Below are 13,554 nucleotides of genomic sequence, written 5' to 3' on the forward strand. Positions count from 1 at the left end.
ACATTTAATGGCCGTAGAATTAATTTAACACTAATGTTCTGGAATGTTCCATGAAAGTTTTCATATTTTTGCTGTTACCATGGCAATGGCAGCCATCTTGGAAATGCCAACCCCCGATTGCACATCTGCACATGGGGGTTAACATTATGGTAAAGTTCCATCAGCATTGGTCCATGCAATTCCGAGAAATAGTCTGGACAAAAAAGTGTGGAATAATAATTATAAACTAGAATTGCCATTGCAAGCAATAGCGGATGTCACCCTGGTCCACCAATTGCCACTAAACAGCAGCCATGGTAACGGCAGCCATTTTGGAAATTCCAAAGTTGAAAGCCGCATCTAGATTAACAAGTTAACATTTCTGTAAAGTTTCATACAGATTTGAAGAATTTTCAAAATTTTGCTTTTTTTGCAGTTTCCATGGCAACATTTGAAAATTCCAAAGTGATACTGCTGCTTTATATTGTGCTCGCCATAATATAATACCATTATATAACATTTAATGGTCGTAGATTTACTTTAACACCAATGTTCTAGAATGTTCTATTACATTTTTACATTCTTTCTGTTTCCTTGACAACGGCAGCCATGTTGGATATGCCAACCCTCGACTGCACTTCTGCACATGGTCTTTAACATTTTGGTAAAGTTCCATAACAATTGGTCCATCCTATTCTCAGAAATAGTCTGGACAAAAAAGTGTGGAATAATAATAAAAAAAAGAATCGTACAATAACAATATGTCACCCGACCTCAGTCAGGGTGACATAATAAAAAAAAGAATCGAGCAATAACAATATGTCACCCGACCTCCGTCAGGGTGACATAAGCACATGGGGGTTAACATTATGGTAAAGTTCCATCAGCATTGGTCCATGCAATTCCGAGAAATAGTCTGGACAAAAAAGTGTGGAATAATAATTATAAATAAAAAAAAGAATCGAGCAATAACAATATGTCACCCGACCTCCGTCAGGGTGACATAATAAAAAAAACAAAAAGAAACGTAGAATAACAATATGTCACCCCAACTCCGTTGAGGGTGCCATAATAAAAATAATAAGAACTGAGCAAAAACAATAAGTCTCCAAACTTTGTTTGGGAGACTTAATAATTATCAGTATGATATACGTACACTATCATTGTACAGCCCAAGTCTTCAGTATATATAATTGTTGCATTCATTCACTCCTGTGTTCAGTCGTTCAAAAATATTTAAACATCAACAAATGAACTTTAATAAGGACAAGAAAACACTAGAAAAGATACGTACATACAACCCGTGTTTAAGTGTATTTGAAAGAGAAATATATCTGGTTAAACGATGTATAAAGGAGGAAAAAATTGTAGATATTGCATTACGATGCTTTCTACCTAATAGCACGTGGATATGTTTACATATTTAGACTTGACCCAGTATGACCCGTACCTTGTAGGTCACCGCCGTCGTTTAAACACCAGACTACAGTCGTGTATAAGACAATAAAATGCTTAAGCCTGTACTATTTGTGTGAAGTAAATGTGTTTTTTCTGTACATTTAAATTGTTTTACCTGATAGCAAGGACGTATATCTATCCGTTTCCTTCTCAATTCACTTTGTCAATTTCTTAGAGCTTCTTCAAAACATACGTATTACTGCGCCCGGAAGTGTAAAAAATATTAGAAATCCTCGTAAAATAATGCTATTTTCAATTTTGTTGAATCCATTTTGTTATATTTATTATATAAACATAAAAAAAGTTACGATTAATTATGAATTTGCATATCATTATACGGAACGTTTATGGACTATTTTTCCATAGCTGTAAGTCGGTCATTTTGGCGGGAAATCATGTACACATACACACGTAGATTGGCTGGTACCTGATCGTAATGTTACACATCAGATATATCAAATAGCTAATACCCGGAACGTAGTACCGGGAACCAGGATAATACGTAGACAACATACATAACTAATACCGAAATTGAAAACGCTTTACGGTTTCTCGTTTATAAACCGAATTCCGCTTTGAATTATAGAAGATGCAATATTAATCATGTTCAGTCGACTTTTCATTGTTATATCAACGTCTGAACTAATTAAAAAATCTTTAGATGTCAGATAACACTCGAAATTGACCCGACCTCTTTCCACACGGAATACAAATAATGATAGTTTGTAGTCAGGTTGACTGCTTATAATGCAAAATACACATTAATAACAAGTTCTATAAAACGAACAATACACACTGATCGTTTCTTTAGTCCCCAATGTAAATGAAAGAAACAAAAACCATATCATACCATAAAAAGAAGAGGAGAAATTCGAACATTTCCGGATCTATTCCTGGCCAAAAGACCCCCTGCAAAGATTGCGTATGAAAAGATGAACCTCATGACTTGAAAGTCAGGCCTTAAAGCACTGCCTTTAATAAAAACGAAATGATCTTCTTCATTACGAACTTGTATTTAGTGAAGCGAACAAATGTATTAACTTGTTTTAGCAGCCGTTAAAACATGGTAAAGTATATACAAAGGGAATTAAAACATTATGTACATCAAACTACAAAGGTGAGTACGAATATATAAATTTCGTACTTAACATGATAAAACATTTGATAATTAATAGACAATCATTATTCACAGCCTTAACCTCGATAAGGTGAAGGGAACAATTTACTAACGTGTTTATCAGCCGTTTAAACATGGTAGAATACATACAAAGGCAATCAAAATATTATTTACATCAGAGGTGAGTACGAATATATCGATTTCGTACAAAAAGGGGTCAAGACATTAGGAAATAAAAACGAAATCATCATTTACATAACGAACCCAAATTGTTTCAGAGGAACAATTTACTAACGTGTTTATAAGCCGTTTAAACATGGTAGAACATATACAAAGGCAATTAAAATATTATTTACATCAGAGGTGAGTACGAATATATAGATTTCGTACAAAACGTGGTCAAGACATTAGGAAATAAAAACGAAATCATCAGTTACATAACGAACTCAAATTCATGCATTCGTTTGAGCATATTAAACAAGGGACAAATAAAAGGGAAAAAAATCAACATTATCTTCATCAAAGATGAGTTCGAATATATTGGTTTCGTACTCAACATAATAAAACATTAGAAAATTAATAGACAATCATTATTCACAGCCTTAACCCAGATAAGGTGAAGGGAAAAATTTACAAACGTGTTTATCAGCCGTTTAAACATGGTAGAATATATAAAAAGGCAATCAAAATATTATTTACATCAGAGATGAGGACGAATATATCGATTTCGTACAAAAAGGGGTCAAGACATTAGGAAATAAAAACGAAATCATCATTTACATAACGAACTCAAATTGTTTCAGAGAAGTATGTACTCTCTGGTTCATGCATCCGTTTGAGCATATTAATTAAACAAGGGACAAAAAAAAACCAATATTATCTTCTTCAAAGATGAGTACGAATATATTGGTTTCGTACTCAAAATAGTTAAACATTAGAAAATTAATAGACAATCGTTATTTACAGCCTTTACCTCGATAAGGTGAAGGGAACAATTTACTAACGTGTTTATCAGCCGTTTAAACATGATAGAACATATACAAAGACAATTAAAATATTATTTACATCAGAGGTGAGTACGAATATATAGATTTCGTACAAAACGTGGCCAAGACATTAGGAAATAAAAACGAAATCATCAGTTACATAACGAACTCAAATTGTTTCAGAGAAGTATGTACTCTCTGGTTCATGCATCCATTTGATGATATTGAACAAGGGACAAAGAAAAAGGAAAAAAAACAATATTATCTTCTTCAAAGATGAGTACGAATATATTGGTTTCGTACTCAACATAATAAAACATCACAAAATTAAAAGACACTCATTATTTACATCCTTAACCTCGACAAGGTGAAGGGAACACTTTACTAACGTGTTTATTAGCCGTTTAAACATGGTAGAATATATACAAAGGCAATAAAAAAAAATTTGCATCAGAGGTGAGTACAAATATATAGATTTCGTACAAAACGTGGTCAAGACATTCGGAAATAAAATTGAAATCATCAGTTACATAACGAACCCAAATTGTTTCAGAGAAGTATGTACTCTCTGGTTCATGCATCTGTTTGAGCATATTAAACAAGGGACAAAGAAAAAGAAAAAAAACCAACATCATCTTCATCAAAGATGAGTACGAATATATTGGTTTCGTACTCAACATAATAAAACATTCGACAATTAATAGACAATCATTATTTACAGCCTTAACCTCGATAAGGTGAAGGGAACAATTTACTAACGTGTTTATCAGCCGTTTAAACATGGTAGAATACATACAAAGGCAATCACAATATTATTTACATCAGAGGTGAGTACGAATATATAGATTTCGTACAAAACGTGGTCAAGACATTAGGAAATAAAAACGAAATCATCATTTACATAACGAACCCAAATTGTTTCAGAGTAGTATGTACTCTCTGGTTCATGCATCCGTTTGAGCATATTAAACGAGGGACAAAGAAAAAAAAACCAACATCATCTTCATCAAAGATGAGTATGAATATATTGGTTTCGTACTCAACATAATAAAACATTTGACAATTAATAGACAATCATAATAGACAATCATTATTTACGGCCTTAACCTTGATAAGGTGAAGGGAACAATTTACTAACGTGTTTATCAGCCGTTTAAACATGGTAGAATACATACAAAGGCAATCACAATATTATTTACATCAGAGGTGAGTACGAATATATAGATTTCGTACAAAACGTGGTCAAGACATTAGGAAATAACAAGAGGCTGTCACAACGACAGCAAACCGGATTTATTAACATTTATTTGTGTCCTGGCAATATCACAAGAACCATTACTGATGAATGGTGAAAGTGAAAATCGTCAATATCAAATTTGACCTCCATTTTGTCATCAGTATCAACATATTAAAATTTGAAAAGCTTAGATTGAATGGTTCATGAGTAAATGCAACAACCTGAATGGAAACGCCATTTTACGATCTTTCAAGAACCATAACTCCTGAACGGTAAAAGTCAAAATCGTCATTATTGAACTTGACCTCTATTTTGTCATCCGTAACAACATATTAAAATTTCAAAAGCTTTGGTTGAATGGTTCATGAGAAAATGCACGGACACGACAGGAAACACCATTTTTCAATCTTTCAAGAACCATAACTCCTGAACGGTAAAAGTCAAAATCGTCATTATTGAACTTGACCTCCATTTTGTCATCAGTAACAGCATATTAAAATTTCGGAAGCTTTGGTAGAACAGTTCATGCATAAATGCACGGACACGACTGGAAACTCCATTTTTCAATCTTTCAAGAACCATAACTCCTGAACGGTAAAAGTCAAATTCGTCATTATTGAACTTGACCTCCATTCTTTCATAAGTAACAACATATTAAAATTTGGGAAGCTTTGGTAGAACAGTTCATGCGTAAATGCACAGACAACTCCATTTTTCAATCTTTCAAGAACCATAACTCCTGAACGGTAAAAGTCAAAATCGCCATTATTGAACTTGACCTTCGAATAGTTGTCAGTAATAACATAATAAAATTTTAAAAGCTTTGGTTGAACGGTTCATGAGTTAATGCACGGACAACATTTGATTGCCGCCCGCCCGCCCGCCCGCCCGCCCGACTGCCCGACCGCCCGCCCGCCCGCCCGCCGTACATCCCCAAATCAATAACCGACATTTTTGTCACAAAAATCCGGTTAAAAACGTAATCATCATTTACATAACGAACCCAAATTGTTTCAGAGAAGTATGTACTCTCTGGATCATGCAATCGTTTGAGCATATTAAGCAAGGGACAAAGAAAAAGGAAAAAAACATTGTTTCATGAATGGCGAGTACGAATATATTGGTTTCGTACAGAACATGGTAAAAAATGGAGAAATAAAAAGGAAATAATCGTTTTTATTACGAATCAAGATTTGGTGAAGGGAACAATGTATTTCTTTGTTCAAGCAGCTATAAAACATGGTAAAGTATATACAAAGGCAATCAAAAATATTATTTACAAAAAGGTGAGTACAAAGATATGGATCGGACTCAGAACGCAGTAATCACGATAGAAAATAGGTTACAAAAATGCTATTTACATTTTATACCTTGCTTAGGTAGAGAGAACAATTCATTCGTTTGTTAAAGCAGTCGTTGAAACATGGTAAAACCTATCCAAAAGAAAGGACAAAGAGCAATCAAATCAAAGGTAAGTACGAATGTATTAGTTTCGTATACAACATGGTCAAGACATTAGGAAATATAAACGAAATGATCTTATTCATGACGAACGTGTATTTAGTGAAGCGAACAAATGTATTAACTTGTTTTAGCAGCCGTTAAAACATGGTAAACTATATACAAAAGAAATTAAAAACATTATTTACATCAAAGGTGAGTACGAATATTGGTTTCGACAAGCAAATGTTAAAACATATATGTAAGGAAAAAATAAATCATTTACACTTTAAACCTCTAGATGGTGGGGGAACAATGTATTCACTGTTCTTGCATCCACTGTTCTAAACAAACAAATTACTAAATGGGCTTTAGTACTATATTGCAAACAACCAATAGAAACCTGCCGATTTTTGGCGTTGATTTACATGGGCAATTTGATATTCAATGACACCATGTTATGGTAACTATAGTAAGTCTGAATAACTTCTACAGAAATCTGTAAATTGCCATGGAGGTAGACATGGTCAATAAGTGTGTTTCCATCTGTTGTTGGATTGGTAACTATTTGTGCAAACCCTTGTTTTGCCATAAACTGTTCTATAGAGGAATTTTTCTTCAGAATATCCTGATTAAAATCCCCTAAAACTATTGTTGAAGTATTTTCATTTTCCTGTGGTAGAGAAAAAAGCAATTCGTGTAATTCCTCTACAAACACAGATGAAGTGTAGGTTTCCGTTCTATAAATAAGGACTAAATTGGTATTAATCTCCTTGATGAATATCGCTATACACTCTATGTTCACTGATTCAAGTGTAATCGGACAGCACTGCTGATCGTTTCCAATGTAAATTCCTACACTACCGTGTGTTTTGCGTTTCAATTGTTTGAAAACATTTTTCTGTGATGGATATGATGAAAACCTGTCCTTATGTAAAAAGTTAAAACCTTTCAAACATGGTTGAGTTTTCTTTTCCAGCCATGTTTCTGTCAAACAAAGAACGTTTGCAGATAAAATGTCTGAATTGGATCTGATGTCATTAATATGGGGGATTAACCCTTGTATGTTGTGAAGGATTATAACCATATTATTTTGCTGTATGGGTTTGTCTTTAACTGTCAAATATAGAGGCATTTGTTTGAGTGCCTTACAGATCTGCTCATTACAGTAGATGTTTTTTTCATCAAAATCTTTAATGGTTAGTCCTGCCATTGATGTCACACGGCTAAGAGCAACATAGGACATACCTGGAGCAAATATGTTCTTGAGAGACACAACAGCTGCATCAGTAGTTAAACCCTGTACTTTATGAATGGTACAGCCCCATGCCAATCGGAGTGGAAACTGAAATCTGACAGCTTTTTTGGGCAGATTTTCCTCAAACTTGCTAATCAATATAGGCTGATGTTTAGGTCTGAGTGATGTTTTATCTTGGCAAATTCTGTCATTGTCGAAAAGTACCATCACTCCTTGGGGCATAGACAATCCCCGTTTTGGTGGTAAAACTTCAGTTATAGTTCCAATTGCTCCATTTACTAAACCGCATGCCACGTCCACATTTCTGATGAGCATTACCCTTGCTTTCGGTCCTACAATTAAATGTGCTGGTAGATAATCATGTGATGTATCATATGGTTGCTCTTTCTGTGCTAATCTTCCTGTCTGAGGATGTTTATCGTAATCTTGTGCACATATAGTTTGAGTGATTTTACAAACTGATTCGATAAGTTGGTTGTTGTGTAAATCAACCTCTTTATTAGTTCCAAAAATGTGAAGCGTTTCAGGGGGAATAGTATGATTTTCACACGATTTTAAGAGGGCTTCGTCTCGTAGCGATATGTGCTCATCTTTTCTTTTCACTCGCAAGCGGTTTAATAAATGGGCAAAAACCAAATCGTCTTTCTGACGCATGACCTCTTTAAGCTCTACTAAGGAAAAGTTAGAACTCCAAAGTGGAAAAGAGCTTTCCGGTCTTATATCATAAAGACATTTTTGTTTAACCGGTGGCAACTGGAAAAAATCTCCCACTGCAATTACACATATATTGCCAAAAGGTGCATTTCCGCTCTGTTTGATCTGTCTCAATCTCTCATTTATATACAAGAGGGATCGCTGACCAACCATAGAGATTTCATCAATTATCAAAATGCTGAGATTTTGCAGCTTTGATCGAAGTTTGTTAACTGAATCATCTCGCAGGTAGATATACGGAAATGGTAGTGATTGTGGCAGTGAAAAAGCTTGATGGAGTGTAGTACCTCCAATATTAAAGGCAGCAGTTGCTGTCGGTGCAGTTAAAAGAACAACAATATCGTCAGGATTGGCGGAAATAGTGGATAAAATTTTAGTCATTTCATAAAACATGCATTTAATTAAGTGACTCTTTCCTGTTCCCGCACCTCCATTGATAAAGACTCTGAATGGTTCAGGGTTTTTGCCATTAACCTTGTCTATACACCATTGCCTTATTCTGTAAAACACATCTTTTTGTTCTCTATTAAGTTGTTGCATGAAAGTTTTTATTTGTGGAGCAGGACATACGGTTTGCCTTATTTCAATACCATTGCCTTGTTGACTTTTTTTAGTTGTAATGTCTAATTCAGGAATTTCAACACGGTCTTCTTCATCTATCTGTTTTCTGTCCTGTTGTCCCTCTAATCGTTCTGCCTCTGCCTCAGGAGCAATCAGAGCCCATGCATCTTCCAGTGGTTCATCAGCTAGTAACATCTCTTCTGCTTCCTCCAATTCTTCAGCGTTTTTTTCAAACAGTTGTCTGTTCGCATCAACAATGGATTTAACATTTTTCAGTTCTGTTTCTGGTGGTATTAATACCGCTCCATTTGAATACATTTCTTTATATGTGTAAAACTGCAGTGGTTTTAATTGATCTTCTGTTCTGTGAGGTAGAAATAGCTGAAGATTAGACTGAAAATATAATTCAGGGCTTTTTTCAGATGAAAATCTTGGATACTTAATAACTGCCGAATCAGTCCTGGCACGTTTTTTGATGGAACCTAAACCATTTTGCAACTCATAAACTTGCGATTTTTCAGGATTTTTAGGTATTTGGGATGCAGATAAAACATAGTATTCAGAACAAAATGTCACATAACAGACATTTTCAAACACAATTTCAGCTGGTCTTGCTTTATACCTTTCATACAAAGACGGCATCCAAATATCGTTGTTGTCAAGTTGGTTAGCTTTCTTTTGAATAACATGTAATGGAAGACTCATTTTTATTGGATTGTCACCAACAGGAACAAACTGTACCTTCCTTGAAGATTCTTTTAGATGAAGACCACACACTCTATAAACAGCTTCCTGTGCACTGACTTCACGTTGTCTAAAGTAAGCTCCGCCGATCTTTTTCATTGCCTGCTGTGCATCACAATTGCCGTCAGCTGCCTCTTTGCTTGCATTTTGCAAAACTACTCCCATCTCTCTCTCTGCTTTAGAAATATACGAAATAATATATACTACACATGCATAAACATCTGTGATGAATTGTATATCCATGTTAGCATTCCAACAACGTAGGAGATCGGGATTGTACTGGTTTATCAATAAGTCAGATGGGGTACGTACCAAAGTGACACTGTTCCTCTTGGTTAAAATATTTGAAGCATCCTCAAAGTCTGTTTGCGTGATTCCAGCAGCATCAAACAAATTTTGAGTTGTTATATTTTCCGAATGCTCATCATGTAAAACAGTCCAAAGTTTGTGTAAAACGGATTGGGCATAATCCTTCATTTGTTGCGGAGACTTTTTTATGGATGGATCTGATAGGCTTTGACGTCTAGAGATAAAAGTTTTTTCTGAAGGGGGGCGAGGAAAATTAAACCTACAGGTGGTTCCCTTTTTTTGACAAGACTTTGAGTGGTTTTTACTGTGCTGCTGAACACTGGTTACTATTGAATTGAGCTCTGGATCAACTGTTTTATCTGGTATTTGACAACTGACATATTTATCTACAAAATCACACACTGTCTTGTCATCATCCGTATCAATCACTGGAGCATCCTCAATCCAGAAGAGACAGTGGGCATGAGGAGAGCCGCGTTGTTGGAATTCAATCCTATGGAAATGGTCTTTTACATTTCCAATTATTTTACGTTTAATTATGATATCTTTCAGGAAGGTATGAAACCTGTGGTCAAACATGACGGCATTCATTACGGGATTGTTCCTCAATACTTCTGATTTACCAGTCCAGTCAAGATCTTCCAACTTCTGCTCACTTTCCTGTTGCTCTATAAGTAATTGTAAGACTTCTGTCCATCTCATATCGGCAGCAGAAAATGTTGCAAACCAAGTAGGAATCCCAAGTTGACGAACAGTAGCCAATAGATCCTTCAATGCACTCTGCCAATATGGTGGGGTTCCTCGAATTGGAGTTAAAAACTTATACCCTTGATCTGTACTTAACAGACTTTTAAGCTGATTTCTATCGGTTAAACTGCTTGCTGTTATTGCATTACCGGTCATATCTTTCACAGTACTCTTCCGAAGCGCTATGGACACTTTGGAGATTACTTGTTCCAGTTCTGAAAGGTATTGTGCATAAAAAAGTATGCCGAATCACTGGAAAATCTCTTATCTCCACTAAGGAGTCGAGCATGAAAGTACCTTAATCTTGTGAGGTGAACCTGTCTTTTGCTATCATATGATCCAAAAGATCCTTTTGGAAACTGTGCTGGAAAAGACATCGCTTCATTGCCTTCTTCTTGCATCATGCTAACTGGCGTACTACCTTCACCTGGCGCAACACAAAACATGTCATCGAAATGTTGGTCCAAAATCTCCTGTCCTATGTCTACAGGCTGTAGACACGTGTCTGATGGAAAGCCTCTGTCTTTTACATTTTGATCTTCATCAGCTTGTGGATCCCCTTCGCTTTGTTGCATTTTGATGTCTGGTCTTTTAAAATTTTCAGGATTACATTCATTATCTTCATCGGCCGTTGTCAACTCTTCAAACTCGCCAAAATCGGGAGAAAATCTATTCTGCCATGTCTGATTAACCGATGTGTCCTTGTAAAATGGGTTGCATTCTTTCAAATATTCCAGAGCTTTTAATATCTTTTTGGTACTGATAAATGCATACTGACTATAACCCACATATGATTGCTTTCTTTTAAGTTTACACCGGACAAGCTGTGCTTCGTCATCAGAACGTGGAAGTATATTTACCGTCTTTTGAATGTCTGTTGGTATTGAAACACATGGGCCAATAATACCTTTCTGATTCCCTTTTGGCAGTTGCACAAGTTTCATAAACGGTATTCGTTGAGAAATTAACTGTTTTTCCAATAAATTCAGAGATTTCAATTCTTCTGGAATAGGCGTTAGCTGTAAGCCATTAGCTTTTGCATCTGATGGAACTTCACTCTTAAGGAGATGACGATGGCAAGTGTAACATATCCATAGTTTGTGGTTTATGGTTTCACATTTGAGTGGACAATCAGCTGTACAAGACAATTTGAATTCAAACGTGATACACCGATCAGCCAATGCTGCACTTCGTTTGCCTTTCTTTAAATATTTTTCAGTGTCTAATTTAACAACTTGCTTCTTAAACTTCAACTTGATACACACAGAGCAAATGTATATTGGACCATCCCGTACTTGCTTTCTAAACCATGCAGCTATATCATTTCCAGTGTTTAAACGTCTCGCTTGTACTAGTGAAATTTTCTTTTGTCTATACTGTAATTCTCGTCTGTATAGTTCAAGCTGCCTTTTCTTGCACTTCTCTCTGACTAAAACATTTTGTCTATATTTGAGAATGCTTAATGCTTTAACTTTACGTTTAAAGTCTATGTCACTAGCATACCTTTCAGCACTGGCTTTTTTAACAGCTAATTTGAACTGATTGTTCAATCTGTATTTCTTAGTACTGTAATCTTTCTGTGCTTGTTGAAATCGCTTGTTTGACTTGTACTTGTTCTTAATATAATCCTTTCGTGCCTGTTTAAAGCGGATGTTTGATTTGTATTCATTCTTTAGAAAATCTTTTCGTGATTCTTTAAATTGGGTATCTAATTTATATTTTTTCTTAAAAGCTAGCTTCTTAGCAGTTTTATACGGTACATCAATGGTGTATTTGTCTCTGCTATATGCCAACTTCTTTTCTCTGTACGTAGTACTAGTTTTATATAAATTTTGATATCTTGTAGCTGATGTTTTCTTCTGATCATCTTGCAATGCTTCTTGTTTTTTAATTGCTCTTTGCTTCCTTTTACGCTCTTTGTCTTTATCTCTTTTAAATCTAGAACTAGAGCTAGGGCGGCATTTTCTTTTTAACAGTTAATTTGGTATCAGCCATCAGATAATCTGTTGGAAGATTGAAATCACGAATGACAGAGCAATGGTATCGTGTTTCATTCAAAAGACATGAAACAGCATTTTGCAATTTAAAATTGTCATCGTGATGTTCACTTGTCTCCATGATAAAATATTTTAATCATAGAAATCAATATTCACATTTGCATTAACTATTTTAGCTCAATTGATATATCTCGTTGATTAATAACGCGGCTAACCTGTTCAATGGTTTTGTATAAAATGGCTGTAACTTTGTCAAAAACGTAGATTAGAATGGCGGTAAATTTTTGATAAAAGGCATATAAATTGTATGATATTCAAGATTTTCTTCAAATTGACAGCTCTGTTGATTTATAATGTGACGCAAGTATTAGCCTTTCAAAAAGGGCTAGTCGTCTCTTACATGTCTTGTCTGATGAAAATGGAAAGTGCTCTCGCTTTGTAGATTAGTTCATTTACTAGAATATCCACGTGCATCAATCAACAAATTTTACGACACATGTGAGGTCACATTTGATGAATAGAATATATCGTTTAATGTTGTTGTTTACGAAACTCCAGAAAATTCGGCTTATATATATTATATTATATATTTTATAGATAAAAGTTATCTGTGTACCAATATCAGGAATATGCGTGATTAATTACCAGGCAAAATCTAATTGCTAACATAAAGAGGACAAATCAGATACTCTACGGGATTGAAGGACATTTACTAGGTTTGCATTGTCCTAACCAATCAATAAACTTTGATTATTCACGTCTCGTAATATCTTCCAATCAGGTAGTAAGAAGCGTTCACGCCCTGACTGTCCATCGTTCAATTGTTAATATCGTCTCCTAGGAGACGGTAATGACTGCATGCACAGTTTGGAACACTCTGAATAAGAGGCATCAAATATTATATACTTTCTTTCTGAAAAATATAAAAGGAACTTTTGGTTAGACGTGGCTGGGCGTGCTATCAAGAATAAACACAAACCGAAAAAATATGCAAATGGTGAGCGAAT

At 35.1% G+C, this 13,554-nt stretch overlaps 1 protein-coding gene across 1 annotated transcript; it reads right to left on the reverse strand.

Moving 5' to 3' along the window:
• Nucleotides 1-6,641: 6,641 nt before the first annotated feature.
• LOC139510977 (uncharacterized) lies at nt 6,642-10,706 on the reverse strand. Its single transcript, XM_071297538.1, has one exon. It carries the CDS (start codon nt 10,704-10,706, stop codon nt 6,642-6,644), a length of 4,065 nt encoding a protein of 1,354 aa, XP_071153639.1.
• Between the last annotated feature and the right edge of the window lie 2,848 nt (nt 10,707-13,554).

The sequence above is a fragment of the Mytilus edulis genome, chromosome 2 (genome assembly GCF_963676685.1).
Source record: "Mytilus edulis chromosome 2, xbMytEdul2.2, whole genome shotgun sequence".
NCBI classification, from domain to species: Eukaryota; Metazoa; Mollusca; class Bivalvia; order Mytilida; family Mytilidae; genus Mytilus; species Mytilus edulis.

What these genes read in the sequence shown, in the direction of transcription:
- LOC139510977 (XM_071297538.1), bottom strand. Translation starts at nt 10,706, where the DNA reads ATGACCGGTAATGCAATAACAGCAAGCAGTTTAACCGATAGAAATCAG.